Source organism: Aythya fuligula, chromosome 16 (assembly GCF_009819795.1).
Source record: "Aythya fuligula isolate bAytFul2 chromosome 16, bAytFul2.pri, whole genome shotgun sequence".
In the NCBI taxonomy this organism is placed as follows: Eukaryota; Metazoa; Chordata; class Aves; order Anseriformes; family Anatidae; genus Aythya; species Aythya fuligula.
This window is the reverse complement of record NC_045574.1, coordinates 1854280-1877043: the sequence shown is the minus strand read 5'-3', so window position 1 is coordinate 1877043 and position 22764 is coordinate 1854280. Positions and strand designations below refer to the sequence as shown.

Here is a 22764-nt window from a genome sequence, read left to right as displayed (position 1 = left end):
GACATTGGTGGCAGGGGGTGGTTGGACCAGATGAGCCTGGAGGTTTCTTCCAACTTTAATGATCCTCCAGAGGACACAGCTGCGGCCGCACAGCCGAGCGCCTCGGGAACAGGGACTGAGTGCTTGTGGCTCCACAAACTGCCCGGCAGGCTGGGGGCTTCCCCCGAGCCCCGCTCCAGCCGCAGCCCGCTCAGGGCTCGGCTCAGCCCCACCGAGCCTGGGGGCTCCTGGCACGGCCGCTCCCTTGGGGCTGGGAGCGGGAGCGTCCCTCAGGGAGCCGCCCCTCAGGGAGCGCCCCTCAGGGAGCCGCCCCTCAGGGAGCCGCCCGCCATTCCGCGGCCCAGCCCCGGGCCCCGCCGCCGTGGCGCCTGCTGCCAGGGCAACCGCGGGGCGGCCGCAGCGCCCCTTGTGGCTTCAGGGAGAGGCGAGTATGGATTGGCTACAAGACCTGCCGATCAGAGCCCTGACGCCAATTAGCCTCGCTCATTGGTCACGCTGCTAGTGGAACCACCCACTCCCTTCTCTTCATCCAATCAGCGCTCTCCTCCTCACGACCACCGCTCGTCAAAGGACACAAACAGCGGGCGGGAGGGCGCTCTTTCCTCCCGCAACGCTTTCCCCCTTTCCTATTGGCGGGCGGTGTGGCGGCGACGACCAATGAGCGGCGGCGACGCTGGGGGGCGGCCAGCGGGCGCTGAGGGCGGAAGCAGGAAGCGGCCGGCGGGGGCTCGGTGGCGGCGGCGCGATGGGGGCCGTGCTGGGGCTGTGCTCGCTGGGCAGCTGGGTCAGGGCCGGGGCCGCGGGGAGGGCACGGGGGGGGGCGGGGGGAGGGCACCGGGAGGGCACCGGGGCGAGGAAGCGGAGCCCGGGTCCCCCCGGGGGTCTCCTCGGGGGTCCCCCCGGGGCCGCGGCCTGACGGGCTGTGCGTGTCCCGCAGGTGCCGTGCCTGTGCGGCGGCGCCTCCTGCCTGCTGTGCCGCTGCTGCCCGAGCAGCAGCAACTCCACCGTCACCCGCCTCATCTACGCCTTCCTCCTCCTCCTCAGCACCGCTGTCGCCTGCATCATGCTGGCGCCGGGCATGGAGGAGCAGCTGAAAAAGGTACGGGGGGGGGGGGGGGTTGTGTCGGCTGTTAGCAAAGCCGGGGCGTCTGACAGCGCTGCTTGGTGGTTTGTACTTGGATCGAAGCACAACGGAGCCGCAAAGGTGGTCCCCGAGGTGATTCCTGAGGTGGCAGCGCCCCCGAGTTAAGAACCCGCATGTACCAAGCGGCTCCCGCCTGAAATAGGCGATTCGTTAAGTGTGCATTTTTCAGAATGTCTTGTCTCTGAAACTCGACCAGACCCTAGAGATGGCTGGCTATTGGCAGCGCTGTCTGCAGCTCTGGTATCTCAATCTTCCTGAATGCTTTTAGTGATGGCTCGGGAAGCAACAGATGACAATGAGCTCTGTGTGGGCTGGCAGAGCAAAATGTCTTTTGTTAACAGATGTCCCAGCAGAGAGCTGACTGAGGAGCGTAGCTGTTAGAGTGCTTAAAGACTGTAACTGCAAACACAGAAGTTAATTCACCACTAAATGTGTCTCTGCTCAGGTGCCGGGATTTTGTGACGAGGGGCTTCACACGCTGATACCACATCTGAACGGCTTTGTCAGCTGCGATGTGTTTGTTGGCTACAGAGCTGTCTATCGAATCAGCTTTGCCATGGCAGTGTTTTTCTTTGTCTTATCACTGATGATGATAGCAGTGAAAACAAGTAACGATCCAAGAGCAGCAGTGCACAACGGGTATGTTTGTAAGCCACCTCTCTGGTCTCCTAACTAGCTTCCTTTCTTTCTTCTCTCAGGTTTCTCTGCTGAACACAGTGGAGAATTGCTAAAGCATATGTAGATAGCCTGGAGTTTCTTTTGAACAGAATAAAGAGCAATGCTTCGGTCTCCTAAGAGGCTTCCTGTTTGTGTAGCGTGTCGATGCACTGATAATGGAAAGCCAGACATCACTGCTAATGCAGAAGGGAGGTGATGACTCCTCCGTGTGTCAGCAGAGACGTCAGGTGCCAGGTGGTTTATGTCCCCTTCCCTGTGCTCTCTGTGGCATTCCTTGGCTTGTCCACAGGGCACTAGTCTGACTCTAATCCAGCAGAAACTGAGCTCTGATTTCCAGTTTCCTGCTGTCACTGAGTTAGTTTTGGGCTACATGAATGAATTATCAGAGCAGGACCAATATGGAGCAGGTGTTTGTGACCTTTCTGATTTTTTTGAACATCTCTGAGGGTTGCTTTGACCTCTCTGCACAGCCCATGTTTCTATTTTTGTGATATCTGACTGTAACTCATCTTTCTGCAACTTGTCTGTTGCTATTTGCCCTTTCACCTGCAAGAAGAGTCTGCACACTGTCAAAAGTCCTCACACCTTCCTTTAGGCAGCTGAGCACAGCTATTGGGTCTCCCTCTTCCCTTCTCCAAACTGAACAGTGCAGCCTTCCCCCCTGCGAGGACCTGCTGCTGAACCATGCTCTGTTTGGAGCAGGAGCTCCTCGTACAGCAAACCTTTGGCCCCAGCCTGTCCTGTTGCACGGAGTTTTTCTGTCCCAGGTGCAACACTTTGCGTTTGCGCTCCTCCCCCATTTGGTAAATATCTGTGTGTAATTCCACTGAACACAACTTTTGGGTTTGTTTCTTAGATGTTCATCTGTGTGCAGCAAGCTGTTGGTATGTTGTGGAAAAGCTGAATATTGTATGCGGAGTAAGACTGTGAACTTTCTTCTTTTCAAGGTTCTGGTTCTTCAAAATAGCTGCCATTGTGGGCATCATGGTCGGGGCGTTCTACATTCCTGAAGGGCCTTTCACAAGAGGTACAGTGACAAAATTCTTACCGTGTTAATTGCTATTAAACTCAAAACTTCTCAAGACTTGCTGGGCTATGGTTGTGATAGTGAAGTTACCTTGTAGAAAATGCAGATTCTGTCCTTCTTTAGAATTAATATTTTGGTTGCCCAGTGATGTAGTGACCAGCTGAAGTGATCTCTTCTCAAGCCCATAGGCGCTGCCTGTTACTAATACAGGGCTCTGACACTAACTGCTGGGCTGAGCCTCCTGATGCTGTTTTGATGAGAGCCCTCAGCGTGCTGTCTGCAATGAGTGCAAATTACTACCTCAGAGCCTTTGAAAAAGATCGCCACAGGGTACCTCCACTGTCTGGCCACATCACAGGCACTCGAGAGGGTTCTTGTTCCCTAAAGAAATGTGGCCCTGTGGCGCTTACTGACACAGAGGTATCTTGACTTGGATCTGGAATTCATTCTGACAACACCCAGGGCTAAGCATTTCCACGCTCAGCTTGACGAGAGTAGGCCACAGCTGTAAAGTAGCAGCAGTTCCTCACATGATTCTGCAGGATGGAGGCCAAAGCAAATAACGCTTCAAAATATAGTTTCAGATTTATTTTTGTTACTTGTCTGCAGTATAATTAGAAATAGGTGTTTTTCTATTTCCTGGGTTAACATGCAAATTATGAAAGTTAAGCTTGTTTTTGTTACTTTCTTCTAGCCTGGTTTGTTGTAGGTATTTTTGGAGCCTTCTGCTTCATTCTTATCCAGCTGGTGCTTCTCGTGGACTTTGCTCACTCCTGGAATGAGAACTGGGTTGAGAGAATGGAGGAGGGAAACTCTAAATGTTGGTATGCAGGTAGGAATCTTAAGCCGGCAGGGATTTATTTTGGCTGGCCAGCGCTCTGCAGAATATCATGTACTAGTTTGCAAACATGTCCTAGAATTATACACTCCAGTCTCCCTGAGTCACTACTGTAAGCGTTGGGAATTAATAACTGCAGTGTTGCCATTTTCTCATTAAATAAAATGTAAAATACTCCAGGCTTGCGACTAGCAGGTCTGACAGTAGTAATAAACAATACTTAACTTGTCTGGTTTGCGGAGTGAGTGCAGAACTAGCAGCCTGGATCTTTTTAGTTCTGATTTTGCCTTGTCGTCTCCCCTGCTGATGTTCTCAGGAAGTCCGTTATGTCAGTGATGGTGGCTGCTCTCCAACACAGTGTCACAGTGCGCGCCACTGACTTGACCACCAAAATCAGGGCACCAACAGTTGTGGTTCTTTGTTACAGCTGTGAATGCTGCAACAGCGTTTTGTAGCTTCTTGTAAAGAACATAGCAGAATGGGAATGAAAACAGGTGGCCTTTAGCATAGAAGAGGAAATTCAGGGCTTGTAAACAGTAGATCATAGATTAAAGTGTGCAAAAAGTGCTCTTTGACACTGGCTTGACAACCCAGTAAAAGCAATTACCCTGCAGCTGGAAGGCAGGTCTTATTCCCCCGATGGCAGCGTTGACTTTCTTCTGAGCTGCACTGCTTAGTGAGCTGAAGCAGACATTTGGCCATACCTAATGAAAATATATCCTGCTAGTCTAGCTTCCTGAACCAGATTTAGAAGTAAGGAAGGGGCCTGTCCATTTACAGCAGTAGCTAGCCACTGAAGTACCTTAGATGTACTGTTAAGCTATGGCTTTATTCTAACGGTTATTTTTTCCCCTCCAGCTCTGCTGTCTTGTACAAGCTTGTTCTATGGCTTGTCACTGGTTTTTGTTGTGCTTTTCTATGTTTTCTACACAAAGCCTGAGGATTGCGCTGAAAACAAGTTCTTCATAAGCATTAATATGATCCTGTGCATTGCTGTATCCATCGTTTCTATCCTTCCAAAAGTTCAGGTACTCTTTTTCTTTACTATTTTCATCTGACATGCAAAGCAGGGATGTAAGAAGGATGTCACATTCATTCAGCCAGGCAAAGAACTTGTAAGTTTGTCTGTTATAGCTATGCTAGCTAGGGATATTTGAGAAATAAGTAAGATGTAAAAACAAACAAACAAAAAAAAAAAGTCCTTGATCTTATAGTGATGTATTTCCTGAAGATAAGGCTTTTTTTGGCTCACATTGTTCTGGACACTGTTTCCGGTGGTGGAGGTGGGGTCACTGCTGGTGTGGCTTTGGGGATCCAAAAAATTATGGCTTCAAAACAATGAGTACGAGCGTTTAATATCAGTAGAAAGTTTGCATGTTACTTGATTCTGAACTACTATTGCTCAAATAAATCACATGCTAGGTCTGTATTTACAGAACTGTTAAGCAACTTGGGATTAACTTGGCTAGAACTTGCACCTGAGTCTTCAGCACAGGAGAACTGGGTTTGGTTTCCGTATTCCTTCCATGTTTGCGTTATTGCTGCATACATTGTGTTGCTCTAAGGAGTTTCTTCCTGTCTTTTAAACGGAACAAAGCCAAACACATTTCTGAAAACTTTAGTTTTAAATGCCAACAGTTGTTATATCTATGGCCATAGGGTTTCATCCAGCTGTAGGTAAAAGCCACCCTTTTCCTCTTGTCTTGTCTTTGAACAGGAATATCAGCCTCACTCTGGCCTCCTCCAGTCCTCTATCATTACTCTGTACACCATGTACCTCACGTGGTCAGCCATGTCTAACGAGCCTGGTAAGTACCAGATTGTCCTGAGTGACATTACTTGGTGTGAAACTATTGGTGTGACCCAGTTATTACAGATCACCGTGTGGGCATTGCTGATCTTCTGTCTAGATAAAATCTAGTCAGAAAGTAAAGCTAAGTTTAGTGAAACCATCAAATTGCCTCTTTCAAGAATAAACTGGGGTATTTGTTGAGGGCATTCCAATTTTATTATTTAAATAATACACCCTTGCCTAATTCACAAGAACGAAAAATATTCCATGCTGTTACTGTCCCTGGTGAATTGAAGATATTAAAGGGAATGATAAATTGCAAGTTTGTCATCTTTTCTTAGCTACTTGCTTGCAAAGCTCACCTCATCTAAATCTGCCTCAAAATCCCTTTCAGAGCGAAACTGTAACCCAAGTTTGCTGAACATCATTACCCAGATAGCTACACCCACAGTTTTTCCAGCCAACACCACAGTTGTACCTGCTACTCCAGCTCCACCCAAGTCCCTGCAGTGGTGGGATGCCCAGAGTATTGTTGGATTGGTTATATTTGTTCTCTGCCTCCTGTATTCCAGGTAGGATCTGTGCTGCTATCAAATGACAAACAATTGAGTTTTGCCTTCTTGATTTGACTCCGGCTCCAGTGAAAAATATGTTGGCATTTGCTCATGTCAAACTGTGGTCCCAGGCCCAAGCCAAATACAACTAATGAAACTGCATGTGCATAAATACAGGCTTTATTAGCCCAATTCTGGTAACACTCTGTGGTATAAGACCTGGCCTAGGACCGCCGTTTGATTTGGTTAATGAAAGCTCAGATTGAAACAGCTCTCTTCAAGGAGCTTCCTCGATGTTTCCAGATGGATTAAAAAATGCAATTGGCTAGTCCCACACATTCATTCTCATCTGTTGCTTGTTTTATCAGCAAACATAGATACCTGAAAAGGGAGTTCCTAACCATCTTTTTCTTTGGGTTACCCTGCAGCATTCGCTCTTCAAGTAACAGCCAAGTGAACAAGCTGATGCTGTCTGGGAGCGACAGTGCCATTCTGGAGGAGGCTGGGGGAGCAGGCAGCAGGGCTGCCGAGGAAGGAGAAGTGCGCCGTGTCGTGGATAATGAGAAGGATGGTGTTCAGTACAGCTATACCTTCTTCCACTTCATGCTCTTCCTTGCCTCTCTTTATATCATGATGACACTCACGAACTGGTACAGGTAAGAGCAAGGCAGAAAATGACAGGCGGCATGTGCTAGCCGGTATTTCTAGGGGGACAGGGGATTCCTGTTCTGGCTACTCTGCCAAGTTGTTTATGTGCTGTCCCTACGCCAGCTGCATTACGGCTGTAGCTTCTCAATTTTGTGTTGCTGAATTAAATACATGACAAAAAAAAAAAAAATACTTGTAGAAAAGGCAAAAAATTAAATCAGTAGCTGTACTCCTAGTGGTCTGTTTCAGCTGCAAGGGCAGAAAGTGTGCTTACCAGACTGATTACATAAGCAGCAGGAAGGATAGATACGAGTTCGGCTTAAAGGGGCATCCTGGGAAGTTTGTCAGAGGCCTGCCTAATGTCTTCACCATGGGAAAGCCATGCCAGGGCTGTGCCACTTAAACAGAGAGATGTTTTCCTACATCTGCTGGGAGTCGGACATATCCTTAGCTTCTGCAGCTTATAATAGCTTTCCCCAGGACTGCAATATTGTGTAAATTAGCAAGTATGTTTACAGAGTGGTAACTATTGGGAGTCTGATATTGTAGCTCACTGGGAGACTTCCTTTAGGAGCAGCATGTCAGTGTATGCAAGCAGGTTTGGTTTGAAAACAGGGAGCTGGGAGGAACAGGCCTACTATGGAGCCCTGGGAAACTGCTCCTTTAGTTCTCTCACTGTGGTCCCAGAAGGGCTCTGGTAATGGAGTGCCCCATCTGAGTTTGATGATTTGAATTGTCTGAGTTTGATGTGATTTGAGAGGTAGCAAGTAATGGTTGAAGGAGTCTTAGATATCTAATAATTGATTTCTTTGCTTTTTAGCCCTGATGCGGATTTTAAAACGATGACAAGTAAGTGGCCAGCTGTGTGGGTGAAGATAACCTCCAGCTGGCTGTGTCTCCTTCTCTACCTTTGGACCCTAGTGGCTCCCCTTGTCCTCACCAATAGGGACTTCAGTTAAATACCTGCACATGTCTGAGCTTACAAAAGTGGGGAATTTTTTGCTTAAAGCCAAAATGTTATGTATTGCTTTAGTTATTAAGGCAAGTACTGTCTCTTCTTATGTTAATATTAACATGCAGATGGATGGACAGTTACGTATTGCACAATGCTTGATGCAGGATCAAAATTATCATTTATCTTTCTATTTTAACCTTAACTCATGGTTAACTCTTTTTACTGTGTTTTAAAAATTCACTACAGCTGTGCTGTCAAAGCACAAAAAGTATCTGTTCTGTCCAATAGCCCCAACCTTAATATTGAACAGAAGCAACATTTAGCTAAATATGAAGTAATATATTTTAAAGAACAAGTTATGTTCAGCATAATGCACTAATGCTAACACTTCAGTTCCTGGAAGTGTAAGCCATACTGCTTAACTTCTACGTTCTGCTGCAAAGGTTTTGTTTAAAGCAGAAGTTGGTGATACTTATCTTTCTGTTTTGTGGCAAAAAAAACCTTACTCCTCACCAAAACAACAGAACTTTGAGGTTGAAAAGCTGTTAACGAATTCATTTTAAGAACAAATTTTCTCTTTCTAAGAGGCAACTTCTGTGATAATCTTTCTTAGTATGTTTGCCAAATATTGAGTAGTAAGTGTACGACTAGCTTAAATGACTTCATGATTATGGTGGAAAATAGAGCTACGTAATTTTCACTTGTCTAGTATGCTTATAAAAGTGTACACGAGATGATTATTATTGGCACTAAGGCATTTGCACTGTAAACTCATTTGAATAAAACTAACTACTGAAACTTTCCCAGCTCTGTTGAGAAGTGTTGAGGACTGGGGCAGTTATTCTCTACTGCAAAATATTGCATCTAAAGATTACAATGCTAATTAGCTGCTAGTCACCACTTAGATCTGAGTGGATGTCTTCTCATGCAGCAAACAGTAAGTCATGATGTATTTTGAAAGTGCACCTTCGTGTGATTTTTTTTCTGAATGTCAAATCCTGTTCCTTGAAATTGCTTGGGTACTGTTCAAGTAAAATTTAGTTATGCGGTAGAAATCAACACCCTTTCTAATGTAATTCCTTGGCAATTATACTTAGTTCCACACTAAACACATACTTGCAACTAAGTATACGTTGCTATTCGCTTTTACAATAAATACTCCAAGATGACGCAAGGAAAATGTATTCAAAACACCACATTAGCAGCTGTTACAATAATGTGTTTAATCACCCAGTCATGCATCATAAAATTACACATTTTGACCACTCCATTTTATAAAATGCAATATAAAAATAAATTTTGTCAAAATAAAATGTACACTTAACCACCCAACACCTCTAGGCCCACATACAACAAAACCAACACCTCTAGGCCCACATACAACAAAAAGGCGAAATTATTAGTTTGAGTAACACTGATTAACTCATGCCAAAATGATTTAACAAAAAAAAAAACTTCACCCACTTCCTGAAAATACCTCAGGGTTTGTAACACCCATTTGCAAGAGTATAAATTCAAGTATTTTTATGTACAGTATGCAGCTAACTGCTGTCCCACTTAATGCCAAAAGCCATGACGACCCAATGCAGTTTGAGTACCTTTCCTTAGGATGTGTTGCATTTAGCAGGGATGGATTTCCAGAGGCATGTAACCTCTGGAAACAAAGCTATTTCATGTTGTGGGGGGGGGGGAATCACATCAGTTTTAGTGCTGTGAAGTGGTGGGAAGGGGGGGGGGATAAAAACCACAACCACCAAGCTAAACAGCTTTTCGTATCTATTCTGCAGATAAGGAGACTATATTTAAAGCAAGTGTTTATTTCACTAATCTGACAAGAAATTCTGAGACCAAAATTGTTTCTTTGCTAGTAAGTGCTAAAGCTCAAAGAACACTCCTTGGCTCTGTTGTCAGGTATGTATGAGACAGAGGTGTGCTTGCTGTAAGACAAGCTAAGCACTGGCTACAAACCTAAAAAGGGACATAGAGTTGCAAACTTAGTAAACTCTAAATTCTAAAGCCAAGGAAGAGCAAATCTAGAATATTAGTTAAATGACTGACACAGGTAAGCCTGTCTTAGTTCATGTATCCTGACATCGAGCATCCAGCTTCAAGGATAAAGTTCTGGAGGCATATCACAGGCTATTTTCAGCTTGGATAATGTAGCCTTACCTGTTATGTTTAAAAATAAAACAAATGATTTAGTTCCATTGTAAGCAGAATTGAAAAGGGGAGGGTAAGATCCGTTTTCTCTACCATGCAAGATAATCTAAGACCCTGGAAAAGGGTTTGGTTTCTTTGAAGGTTCCTCAAGTGCCACCTTCTGTTGGCCACCACTTTTTTTTTTTAAGGGATATTAAGATTGAATTTTGAAAATTCACCTTTCCTCTCTAGTAGTTGTATAAGTGGATCAAAGTAGCTGTTCTTATAGTAGACGTTTCAAAATATATTTTTTAAATTGTACATTGTGGCTACAATTAAGAGGCACTCAAAGAATACAAACACCAGAGCAATCTCTGTGTTCTGGCAATTAAACAGGTTGGGTAGCCACTTACCTTTAAGTCGTGTACTGTGTATTAATGTGTCTTGCTAGGTGGTACAAAGAATTCAATCTCTGCAAAACATGCAGCCAGTTCTGGTCAGAAGTGAGGAGAAAGTGGCTAGCATTACTCTTTTACCTTATTTTACATAGCAGAAAATGGTATTTTTTTCTTCCTCTGCTTAAGGTATAACCGTCAAGTAAGAATAAGATGCCTTATAAAGGTAGGAAAAAATCAGATGCTTTAAGTGAGGGAAGTTGATTTGTTCCCACCTTTGTTCTAAAGCAGGTCAAGTGATGAGTTCCTTCCTCCCACTGAAATTCTGAACTGCTGCCCAGGAAAAAGCTTCGTGGCTTACCCCTTTTCAAAACCTAGTCTCCTTCTATAATGCTTGGATGACAGGTCTGGCATTTGCCACCCTTAGCTCCAGGATGAGGTCTGCTGCCAGGTCAGGAATTCATTACTGTGGTGGTGAAGGTTTTTAGCAGTGCAATCATGCTGTAGGGGGTCTGAGAGGAGAAAAAGACATTCAAAACAGAGTTTGGCACTTCGAGAAAAAAAAAAAGTCTGAAATTCTCAAGATACTTTTGTTGTTTTTATATTTACAGAAACAAAACCAGTAATTATATCACACTTGGCACTAAATAAAGATTTCAGCCAGAGAAAGTGCTCTGGAGATAAGTCTCCTGGTAGAAGGGATTTCTTTTTCACCAAGAAGTGAAGTATTTCACCTTGAAATAATTGGGTGTGCTTTCTTGGTCCTAGTGAGGTTTCCCAGCTCTGCACTATTACAGTGCAAAAAAAGTGCTAAAAGTGTGTGACAGTTGTGTTCTAATTCTATGTCATTCAACATTTGAACGTGGAGTGGGAACAGCTTATTTAGACATAGGATATCTTACCCTGATTTGACATTGGAGTCTTAGCTGTGTCTCTAGACAAAGACCTCTAAGCACAGGCATACAAGCTATGGGTAAATATTACAGAGATCATTAAAGTCTAACTTCATACAAGAACAAAGACAAAAGAGGTAAAAGCTGAAACCGAAGTTGTAACACTTCACAAAAGAGCAGACAAGCACAGGAAACAAAATGCTACAATACCAGGAAATTGAAGAATGTGCTTTCAAATAGCCTGTCTGCATTTGGTTTCACAAAGACCCAAGTTCAAAATCTGTCAAATGTAACAAGCTAAAGAAGCACCTTGCTTTCTTACATGAAGTATTGCCTTCTCTGTCATGCCAGCTGCTACAAAGCTGCCTTACAAATTCTACATGAGAGTTACTTACCAAATTCCTCATAGCAATCAGCTGAAGAAAAAGAACAACTGATAATGCGGGAAGGTGGGTGACAGCCTTTTCTCATTTGGTCTCAAACCTCAGTATTTGGAGTTGTAGCCACTCAAAAGCCTCATTACCTGATCTGAGGAACTTACTGTTCTCTGCAAATGAAGATTGCATCTGTTTATAGTAAGCCTTGATATTGATGTTATAATAGTTAATTTCCCCATGTGAGGAAGCTTCAGAGAGAATTTCCACACTGGTCTTCATGGATTAAAAAAGTCTCCCTTGGCGTTAATTTGAGCCGAATATTCATTTGGGTATTCCAGAAGTGCCAAGTTACACTCTGAACCAAGAGATAGGGGACTGGCCAAGTTAGACTCTTACTGTTTTAAGCAATCTCTGCTGACTGAACTACATTTCACAGGGTTCAAAAGCAAACAGCAATTGTTTTTCTTGGGTTAGTGGGTGTTTTTAGAAGGGGAAGGGAATGGACAGTCACAAAGCTAGCAAATGGTTGTTGTCACTTTTAGTGGGTGGGGAGAAGAAACTATCAAGCTTACCATCCTGCATTTTTGTCTTTATCATAAGAAGCAACAGGCAGGTTTGCATCATCCACAGAGGTTAATGAACTTTAGGTATTCTGTGTAACTTGGCAACTCTGTGCTCTTTGCCTTTTTCCTCTGTGAATTCTGCCCTGCCCCCATTGTGCCCTCTTCAGCTTCCTTTGGTTCTATAGTGTAAAGTGCCTCAGCAGTCTGTTCCTAAACTGCGGGTTTAGGAGTAAGGCAGAGTTCACAACATCACCTATCAGAACAGAAGAGGTCTTAACTGCTGGAAAGGTTCCCTTCACCGATTTGCTAATAACAGTAGTAGAGCTGAGGTTTCATGCCTCGCAGGGAATCATCACATTGTTTTTCATCGGCATCCCCACTCACTAGCATGTCTTGGGGAGAGCTGTCACATGGGAGTACCAGCTGTGAGAAATCATGCAGAAAATCCTCTTCAGAGGCCAGCAGCAGCTCATTCCATGCTGATATATCCAGCTTCCCTGAAGTACCACCGTATTCTTCAGGCAGGATCACTGGAGGAATGTTTTGATGAAGGGAATTCAGATCACAGCCATGAAGAAAAAACTAGAGAGGAAAGACAAAAATAGCTTTAATAGCGTGTATCAAGCAGCGCAGCGTATAGCCAGCTAAAGAGGTTATTTTGTATTAAAGAGCGAATTCTGGAATTGATGCCATTACATGTAAGTGCCAGCATACAACATTGGGCAGGTGCTGTTGGATGCACTAGTGAGAGGAGTCTTGAGATGAGCCAAGTCTAGAGCAGCTTAAATCCCAGCAAAAAAGACTTGAGATTTGCTAGTCTCCGCAGAAATTCTATATTCAGTTTATCCCCAAACCCATTTGTGGCACTTGAAGTACTTATCCTTGTGGAGAAGGGCATCGTTCTTTGCAACGATGTCCAGTCCTACGGTACAAGGAAAGGACAGTGCTATCTCCTATGATACCACCTTAGAAGCACACAGTGTTACTTGCCAAGACAGCCCAACCCCAGGGGTGGAATCAATGTCATGATTATACAGCATATGCATTAAATATCCATGTTAATATTATGCCAGTATTTAAACTCCTCGAAGCTTCTTTCTCTTGAAGAATTTTCCTAACAGGATTTTTTTTAAAGATTAAAGCAGAAGAAAGGACCAGTTAGATCAGCTAAGTGGCACCAAGATTTTTCTAGCTGTGAGATTTTTAAACAGATATAAGCAAGGAACTTAAAAACACCAGCATTAATGTTAGAATGATGCAGATCCTTACCCGGTTTGCTATCTTTTCCTTCAGAAAAGGCTTGATGATTGCAAAAATGCCTTTGAATATACGAGGTTCATTTATTATGTTAACAGCTTTTATTCGAATGGGAAATCCATCCTGAAGGGTAAAGAAGATTTTTGTAATGCAGTTTTAAAACATCTGCCGTTTTCCTCTTATTAAAATCTCCCAAGACTGACCGCCAGCACAACCCACTGGCTCCCAGACTTCATCTGAGATACCAACATAAGCTGATAATGGAACAGAAATGCACCTTCTAACAGGGAGCAGTACCAGGGCTGTGGGCATAAAAATAAAGGTGAGAGACAAGAAACGTTGGGAAACACTACTGCCACTAAGTCCTCCATTCTCATGTTGTTTGTCTCCCTGAAGAAAGATGCTGAGTGAGGTACCAGTGACTGTGCTTAGTCACAGGCACTGTCCTCTGGGTGTTCCCAATCCTGATGAGGATGCAGAGTTACGTGATTTACTATGAGCACTGGCACCAGCTGTGGGTGTCCCATCCCTGGAAATGTTTAAGGCCAGGCTGGATGGGGCTTTGGGCAACTTGGTCTAGCAGGAGGTGTCCCTGCCCATGGCAGGGGGGTGGCATGAGGTGGTCTTTAAGGTCCCTTCCAACCCAAACTGTTCTGTGTTCCTAGCTTCTGAGGAGTGCACCATGCTGGGAGCCCAGCACAGGTTGCTTCCGTGTGTCCAGCTATGACGTCTGGGTACCAAGCACATCTAAAATGTGCGTTTATAGGAGGAGGAAATCGTATAGCCCTATTTTTCTGCCATTTCAACATTTCATGCTAACTACAAAATACAAACAGGCTCTGCAACTACAGCTTCTTCCTTCCCTGCCCTTCCATGCAGTCAGGCAGGGCTGACAACCAGATCTGCTGCCAGCCGAGCACACAGCGCCTCCTGTACAGCCCACAGTCTAAAACAGTTAGCCACGAGATGTGTACTGAGGAATTAATTTCCATAAAGCTCTCCAAGCCAAAAGCTCATGATCAGCATTAGGATCTCACGTGCCTCAGAGAAGTTTCTTTCCCTTATGATCACCTCAACCTGTACAAAGAAAGCAGTCTGTTTTTAGGCTGAAAAGCAGATGCATGCACTGTGGGAGTATTTTTCTCCTGAAGGTCAGAGAATTGGCTCCTCCTTCAGGAGATGCAGTTCAGCAAGGTTGATGCAACATGTTTATATGTTACCCACACCTTGTCCTTTACCTTCTTTGTTTTGTTAATAGCTTCCACTGACAGTAGCAGACACCCATTGCTGGGCTCAGACAGTTTAATGACATATTTAGATTATAATTTTAAGGATTATGTGACTTGTTACGCAGACATTCATAAACTCACTAGTCTTGTCTCCACAAACTCCTTATTCCCCTTATCCTTTGTTATCCCTCCACAGACACAGCATAAAATAGAACCAGCTCAGACCAGAAAGTAACAAGGAAATAAATCCATTCAAGAGAAATTTTCATCTTACTCCTTCATATAGCAGGGCAGAACATCAGCTCAACTCGTGAGAACTTCCTGCCGCTTTGACCAGGTTACGCCTTCACCTTCCTATGCTCTACAGCTCCACTTGTGCTTAGACCTTTTCTCTAACTTGCTTGTTGTCACTTTCCTCCCAACTGTGTAGTCTGAGATCCTTCTCATTGCTGTCTCTTGCTGCCCTCTGTGCTGAAGAACCCTTTCTTTCAGGGACTGGATGGAAATCCTCCCCAAATCACACACATTCAAAAATCCTCTGCAAAATTTTTGCAGCAGGACTTGCACTTGCCCTTGCCCAGCGGTCAGTGAGTGACACGTTCCATCCACAGGGGCTGACAGAAACATGTTTAGGAAGGAACCATTTAAATAACAAGAGACATTCCTTAGCATTCAGGCAAAGTGAAGTCCTCTGCCTAACTGTAACTCATTGCTCTGTTCCTCATCACGAGCTAGCAGAACTGGCCTTTTCTGTTCCAACTCAAAGTTTGCATTTCTAATGCAAAATTAATTTTAGGGAAGCACAAGTTAAAAACAGGAGAAGCAAGTTAAGTTGGCAAGGATCTGAGAAACTGGTTGGACAGGGACATGTTCCAACTCTTCTGGTAAAAGCCAAGTTGCTTAAGTTTCTGGTGACATAGTCAAGAACTCTAGACACAGAAGCAGTCATTTACAATGCACAAGCTTATTTTCCCACCAGTTCAGGTCTTACCTGAAGAATTCCAATCACTTTTTTGGCTACAAAAGGACCAAAATGAGACGCCTTAGATAAGCTGACTCCTTTGTAGTCTGCCAGGATTACAATTCCATTCACCTGGGTCTCTTCGGACTGAATGAGTTTTTCTAACGTTAAGTATATGGCACGAATGTTCTCAGTAATCGGATAATTACTGGGTGTCCATCTGTCTGAGGTTACAAGACATGGATGGTAAGTCGGAAAGTACAGATAAGCTAACAATACACATTCCAAAAACTGATTTTCTATGTTACTGGACTCTTAAAAGTTAGTCTTTAATAGCCACAGTCCTAGTTCAGAGCAGCCTTTCTTAAGCAAGAGATAAATGGCAACTCGTTTTTACTTCAAGGAGCAAAGGCAATGGTTTTAAGAACCCCATTCTCTACCCAGCACAGCTCATTAGAAGCAGCTTCAGCTCAGAAAGAAAGCAGGTAAATGGAAAAGAGGAGGATGAATGAAGACAAATTTACAGCAAGCCTGGCAGCACCAAAAGCACGTTGAAGCCTCTGATTATTTGTACTGGAGTCACAGCCACAGGCTCCTCTCTCCACTCACTGTAAAAGCAAGTAATAAGCCAGCAGCCCTGCTTCAATTTGAGTTACTACACATTTTTTCTCGAATCACCTGTTTCATCAGCCCACCTCACTGCATTTTGTTTTTTACTCAGCTGCAGTTATTGCTGAAACAGAAAAAGGAACTGGTGCTACGTTGCCTAATGACAGAGGTGTCCCTTCGCAAGTTAGCTGTTCAAGTTTCAAAGAGAACCCACGCACTCTGTGTAAGTAACCAGTGTTCACAGGAGAGTAGGAAACAGATTTTTGGCCCAGAAACACCTTGAAGATGGAGAACAAAGCTATTCATGCATTTCAGTACCTGGACGGATGCAGACGATGTGGCGTCCCTCTGGGTCCAGACAAGGCAGCACAGTGACAAAACCAGACTCTAGGACAGGTTTTATTGCAGACGGCTTCAAATTGTTGAAGACCTCGGGCCAGCTCCTCCGGCAAGTGTGGTAGTTCACCAGAAGCTGAAGAGCTCGATCGTAATCGAATTTCCTGGCTCTGAGAAATCTTAGCAAAAAAGCATCGTCCAGGCACGTCCCCAGGGAGGGATAGTCTTTGCACACCATGTCTCGGAGCGCCTGCACGTCACGGAGCCTCCATTCAGGTTTCTCTTGGAGCTCTTCGCGGGCTTTGGTAATGAGATCAGGAGACAGCGAGCAAACATACTTAGGCCGATCTGGCAAGAATTCATTGTCGGACAGAGACCCTGCTGATGGACTTGTCCTCGTGCAGTCGCTGTCTCCTGACATGATGTGGCAGGAATCTGTCAAAAAACAAGCTTAAAAGTGACAAACAATCCCACAGACTAGTATTGAATATTTACATACTTATGTCCTGCATCCCTCCACTTCCCTGCCAAAGAGAGAAATCCTTGCAAGAACCAGCCCTGCCGCCAGCACAGCCCAGACATTCTAATTCTCTTTCTGGGATTAGAAAGTGCAGGTTCTCTAATCTCTTTATCCTGCATAGCAGGTATAAAACAACCTAGCCAAATCCAAAAAGAATACAAGAACTGCACGGCTGCATTGCAAAACACAGAATGTAATTTGCCTTAATGTGTATTTCCTACATCCAGCTGGAAACTAAAGCAAAGCGAACGCGCCCTGGTTAGGCAGGATTGCTGGGTTCTGTACCAAAAACCTGTCAAATCGCACTCTGAGGAGCTCTCCCAGGCAGACCCAGACAGGACTGTGCAGGAGCTTGCCTGGCAAACCCCACATCGGTCGGGCAACCCCCCCATGCGACTGAGCGGCACGGTGGGAGCAGCACCCCAAGAGCACCCAGCTGGGGGCACGGGTCCGGGGGACACAACCGCTGCGGGGACAGCGGGGCAGGCCGCTGCTCATCCGCACCTCGCCTCCCGTGCCAAGCAGCAAGGCCAGGAGCCCGGCCGGCCTCCCGCTGCCTCCCCTGGGGCCGGGAGGGGACACCGAGCGGGGGCACCGAGCGGGGACAGCATCGCGCCGTGCCCCCCACCCCCGAGCTGCCCCTGCTGTTGCACTGCGGCACGGGTCCGGCCGTGGGGCCGCCAGCCTCCAGCCCCCGCTGCCCGTGCCGGCTGCTCGTGCGGCAGCTCCGCTCCCCTCCCTCCCTCCCTCCCCTCCGTCCATCCCCTCGTCCTCCCGGCCCTCCCGGCCCCAAACCCCCCTGCCCGGCCGTACCGGAGCGGCCCCGCTGGGCAGCGCCGTCTCCAGGCAGCGGCGCCCCGGAACCAAAGCGGCCGCCAGGAAGCGCCGGGCCCGGCCCGGCCCCGCTCGGAGCCCGCAGAGCCGGGAGCGGGCCCCCCCGTGCGGCCGCGGGGAGGGGAGCGGGGCCCGGCGGCTCCCGGGGGAGGGCTGAGGTGGGAAGGGGCGGCCAGGGGCGTCTGCCCCGGCCCCTGCCCCAGCAGGGACAGCCAGGGCCGCGTCCCGTCAGGGTTTGAACATCTCCGGAGGAGGAGGCTCCACAGCCCCTGTGGGCAGCCTGTGCTCAGTCACCCTCACAAGAAAGTCCTTCCTCACACCGTGATGAAACCTCCTGCGGTTCAATTTATAACAATTAGCCCTCATCGTATCACAGAGAAGTTTGGCCCCATCCTCTTTACAGGGTCCCCTCAGGTTGAGATAGAGGTTGGTGAGATCCCTTCTCTAGGCTAAACGTGCCCAGTTTATTGAGTCTTTCCTCGTAAGACAGATGCCCCAATCCCTTAAACATCTTCATGGCTCTACGCTGGGCCCTCTCCAGAAGCTCTCCTCCCTCCTGTGCTGTGCCCAGCACTGCACACCGTGTTCCAGGCGCAGCCCCACCAGAGCTGTGCAGAGGGGAGGATCACCTCCCGTCCTGCTGTCCGTGTCCCCCTGCAGCACCTACTGCTCATGAGGGGTTGGGGGGGTCCCACAGCGGGGTCCAGGCAAGTGGAGTCAACTCCTGGGATGGGGAAGAGGGCTACAGGGGGGATTTTAGTGAGGGTAGAGGGAGACAGCACTAATAGAGAGCTGGCTTTGTGTTTTGAGGGGGCAGAAAACCCAGGAATGCAGACTGTGGGGCATGAAATGTGGTGTACTACTACTACTAGTACTACTAGTACTACTACTAATGGCCCCACCCCGGGCTTGCTGCTTTAAAAAGGGTCCAGCAGGGAGGGCTAGTGAGGGTGTAGGGAAAGAAGGGCTCACGTTTACCCCGCCGATCCATGGACAGAGGGAGGTGGCGCAAGGGGCTCAGCACCCGCTGGGCTCTGTGCCCCACCTGGGGGGCGGTGGGCGCTGCTCCTGGCTTGGTTGCAGCCTGTGCCTGCAGCCAGGAGAGGGAGTCGAGGACAGTTGGACAGCGGGAGCCCAGGGAGCCCTCAGTGGGAAGCCAGGCCTTTCCGTAGCATCTGATGTTCAGCCCTGATTTACTCCTCTTGGAGGTTTCACCCTTCTGAAATTGAAAAGATTGCAATGACACCGTGCCAGGCAAGAGATGCACCAATGTGGCAGTAAATTTAATATGCTGCAGGTGTTTATCTGCAGAGAGACGTTTCAGGAGAAGGGGAATACAGGGTTTGACCCATTGCCAGTGTTTCAGTCCAGCACGACTTTGGGTCCAGCCAGCTCAGAGCTGGGTGCAGCTGGGCAAGCTGGTGCCCTGTGCTGGGATGCTCTCTGTGAATTAGGCCTGCTTGTGATGTTATTTTGTGCCCTTTTCAGTAGATCAGGGGATAAATGAGGTTGTGAAGAGACTTCACAAGGGAGAACAAGAGGCCTTACGTTGCCCCTCTTTACATTCTTACAGCTCCTGGGTCTGGAGCCCTGAAGCACAAGGAGAAAAGCAACCAGGCAGGACGTGGAGGCCCAGGGCGTAGGCGAGAGCCTGAAGCTGACAGCTGTGGATGCATTTTGGAGGGAGCTGTCTCTGAGCAGGTAAAATCCCTCTGGAAGGAGGGAGAAGGAGCATGTTTGGAAGGCAGGTCTGTGGCCTCACAGCTGAAGGAGGTTCCCAGTTGCATTTAATCCCAGTTAATTGCTTGAGATTAGCAGGAGGTAGAGATGATCTGAGAAAAGGCTTAAGAACACCAAAGAGGTAGGAAATGCTGGAGTTGTGATCAGGAATTTGTGCTACAGGTGCAGAATTTGGTTGGAATTGTACTAGTGAGGATGGTTTAGCAGGGAGACAGTACCAGATCTGTTTATAGCTGCTGCAACAGGGTGTTGGGACCAAGCAGGGATGACTGGTGATACTAAAGGGTACTAAAATAAGAGCAGGAGCCTTGGGCTAATAAAGGAGAATAAGGAAGGATGTATAAGGAAAGATATATAAGGAAGGAATAAGTAGAAATGAGAATGCTGTGTAGTGAAGAAGGACTAGAGATGAAATACATGTACATTTTGGGGGTGGTCTCCAAATGAAGTAACTGTCTGGCTCCAGTTTTCCTTATGTGGAGAACATGGAACTCAAGGGTGGTGGTGAATCAAAGTGAAGGTTTCAAGCTCTGAGCCACGTTACAGGGGGACTGTTAAAGTGCTGGCATGTGAAATCATGGGAACAGTAGCAAGAGTTTCTGTAGTTTAAGTGGTGTGGCATCCTGTGACTAGAAACCAGTAAAGGCAAAACATGTCTATAAGGAAGTAAAGCCAAAAAAAATGGAAAAAAACACCGATAGTCCTCCCTTAGTTGGAGAGTTTTGCCTTACGCGTGGCTGCAGGAGGGAGGAGGACATAGTGCATCACATGCGTGCAAACCTCCCCAGCTGAGAGGGGATGAGCTCTAGTGCTCTACTATTTCATCAGCCCCAAATCTATTGTATTTTGCATGAGTTTCAGTCAGGAGTTGTGTTGCCTGACCTTGGAGCCACACCTGGACCCCATGGGGAATCCAGCCTTTCTCATGTTCCTCTCTCCTATCACTTGTGGTTCATACCGTTCTCAGCTCTGCTGCTCCTGGGTGCTCCCGCACCCTGCCGTTGTGTTATAAATGGATGGCTGTTGGTGTTGGTTGATATTTAATGAAGTTCATGTAATACTCTTCACTCATTTACTTATCCAAACAGTCTTAATACCCAGCCTGGGAAAGTTATCTTGGCTTCTTCAAGCTTTTCCACCATTAGCAATAAACATTTTACAGTCTTGGCAAGCTGAGGCTGAGACGAGAGCATGACTTCAAACAGCACTGCTAGCAGAGAAGGCTTTAAACTGATATTAAGTCGCTAAACTGTGCAAACATAACAGTCCTGTAATAAAGATAATCTCTGTACAGTTCAGGCCAAGAGGGGCTCTGGCCCTCGGGGTGCAGGTGGAAGCTTGGTGCCCTGTGGATTACACAAACCCTTTGGGCAGCTCAGCACCACGAGAGAGAGCCAGCAGTCCGTGATGCTGGGCGAGGCCTGCCCATGTGTGGGGCCGTGTTGTGTCCCAGGCCTGAGTTTCTGCTATTGAAGCAGAGCAGGAGGGTGAAAAGGAGCATTGGGGAATGGCAGACAATATTTATCCACCGAGCAGGGCCATGCCAGGCTGGTGCAAGCCTGCTCTGGATGTGGTAGCTTGCCCGTGGGGTGCTTGGCTGTGATGCAGTCCAACAGCTACTCCCCCATGCTTACAGGCACAAAGAGGGTGAAGTGAAAATATGCCCTAAATTACCATAAACATTCATGGTCTCAAAGCCTGGAAGACTCCTTCCAGCCAGTTGTCCATGCCTGCTCTTGCCCTGTGTGTCTCAGGGTAAGAAGGGGATCTCAGCTTTGGTTCTGAGAAGTAAGCATCCCTCTGCAGAGCTCTGCCCCTGCTCTGCACGTGTGGCGGGCCAGAGCCACATGCAAAGCTATGGGAACAGTCAGTAATATGCAAACACATTCAAAGCTGTCACATCTGCCTGGGAAGCAGCTGTATGCAGGCAGAGACCCCCTCCCAGCCACGTGAAAGTCATACTAACATGCAGTCAGCCTTGCAGCCAGGTCACAGTGTGACAGACACAGCCGTACCCATCCCAGGGCCTGAGAAAAGATTTCTTTCCTCCTTGGCTTTACTAGCTTCAAGACTAACCATGTTTTCGCAAAAGCTCAGTGAGGAATGTGCTTGGCAGGGCCTCTGAATGTTTTAAATATTACAGGATTTCTGTAGTTTAATTTATTCTGAACAGACTGTGTTTTCTCAGCCTTCCATCATGCTTCCCGGTGTCTTTGCACAGCGGAAGGAAAGCAGCTGGCTCCGTGGTGGGATGGGTCCCTGGCAGGATCAGCCCTTGCTGGGTGCTGTGGATGTGCTGCTCGGGGAGCTGTGTGCCCTGCCAGCACCTCCGTGGCGATGCCACAGCGCTGAGGGCTGTGTTAGAGCAGCACGAGCACTCGGTTTTGCTCCTCCAAAATCCAGCCTGTAAGAGGTGGGGGCAGGATGAAGGAAGCACTGCTGCTCCCTGGGTTGGACTGGGTGCTTTGCTCTGGGGATTTTCAACCTGGTACCCATCACAAGCCCTTATTTCAGTGGGAAGAAGTGAAGCAGTTTCTGTAGCCTGTATTTTCTGTGAGTAACCACCTGCAGCAGGGGTGGCCCCAGGCCTCTGAAACCTGATGAAGCAGCCAACCTGGCATCGCTCCAGGCCCAAAACTAGAGTAAGCCTTGGAAATACAGTTCCCAAACCACCTTCCTTCCCAAGGCAGCTCAGACCAAGAGCTCTCCACCTCCAGGGCTTTAGCAGGGAGCACGCTGGTGACCGCAGCAGCCTCTTTTTTTTCCTACAAGGGCACCAAGCTGCAGGAAGTGACTGCCGTCGTGTTTGTGCCGAGCTCCCCTGCTCACTCTGCACGTAACAAAGCTGACAGTATATTGCCACCTTTATTGGCCTGGCTGGCAATTTTTCAGGTGCTAGGTGTGTTTATGGCTGTCAGGGTCACACCTGAATTAGGAATGGGGAGAGGGATTTTAAACGTACCCACACCTTACCCTTCCCTCTCTGGTCTGTCAGAGCAGAAGGGGATTGTGCAGCGCACGGCCTGAATTCCCAAACTGGTTGGTATTTTTTGCACTCAGCCTTGAAGGAACCTGACAGCCTGGCACTCAGAATTGCCTGGCTCAGCAGTGCCACGTTGCTGAGCTGTCCCAGCTGCCTCTTGTTTTTCATGACTATCTGTGCCTGTGTGTGCACTTGCAAGTTTAATAGCAGCAATAGTTGCTTTTGTCAGAGATGATATGCAGGCCATAAAGCTCATTTGCCATTTTTTTGTTTGTTTGTTTCTTTCCACTGA

At 47.0% G+C, this 22764-nt stretch overlaps 2 protein-coding genes across 2 annotated transcripts; one reads left to right on the top strand and one right to left on the bottom strand.

The window, feature by feature from the left end:
• The first annotated feature begins 711 nt into the window (after positions 1 to 711).
• Positions 712 to 8439, top strand: SERINC3 (serine incorporator 3). The gene is made up of 10 exons (XM_032198158.1): positions 712 to 784; positions 938 to 1099; positions 1590 to 1783; positions 2770 to 2849; positions 3544 to 3681; positions 4546 to 4715; positions 5405 to 5495; positions 5874 to 6051; positions 6462 to 6689; positions 7502 to 8439. Exons 1-10 carry the CDS (start codon positions 746 to 748, stop codon positions 7638 to 7640), a joined length of 1419 nt encoding a protein of 472 aa, XP_032054049.1. The 5' UTR covers positions 712 to 745; the 3' UTR covers positions 7641 to 8439.
• Positions 8440 to 8834: 395 nt separating this feature from the next.
• Positions 8835 to 17773, bottom strand: TTPAL (alpha tocopherol transfer protein like). The gene is made up of 6 exons (XM_032198160.1): positions 17729 to 17773; positions 16378 to 16830; positions 15481 to 15674; positions 13273 to 13383; positions 9002 to 12585; positions 8835 to 8971 (listed from the first exon to the last, which is right to left on the bottom strand). The coding sequence occupies exons 2-5, from the start codon at positions 16814 to 16816 to the stop codon at positions 12310 to 12312; spliced, it is 1020 nt and encodes a 339-aa protein (XP_032054051.1). The 5' UTR covers positions 16817 to 16830; positions 17729 to 17773; the 3' UTR covers positions 8835 to 8971; positions 9002 to 12309.
• Positions 17774 to 22764: the final 4991 nt, after the last annotated feature.

Excerpts from the sequence above, each read along its gene's own strand:
- SERINC3 (XM_032198158.1), top strand. The coding sequence starts at position 746 with ATGGGGGCCGTGCTGGGGCTGTGCTCGCTGGGCAGCTGG. Across the intron at positions 785-937 it reads TGTGCTCGCTGGGCAGCTGG|GTGCCGTGCCTGTGCGGCGG; the intron begins GTCAGGGCCGGG and ends CGTGTCCCGCAG. Across the intron at positions 6,690-7,501 it reads ACACTCACGAACTGGTACAG|CCCTGATGCGGATTTTAAAA; the intron begins GTAAGAGCAAGG and ends TTTGCTTTTTAG.
- TTPAL (XM_032198160.1), bottom strand. The coding sequence starts at position 16,816 with ATGTCAGGAGACAGCGACTGCACGAGGACAAGTCCATCAGCAGGGTCT. Across the intron at positions 13,384-15,480 it reads AAGTGATTGGAATTCTTCAG|GATGGATTTCCCATTCGAAT; the intron begins GTAAGACCTGAA and ends TTTACCCTTCAG. Across the intron at positions 12,586-13,272 it reads AGGAAAAGATAGCAAACCGG|TTTTTTCTTCATGGCTGTGA; the intron begins GTAAGGATCTGC and ends TTTCCTCTCTAG.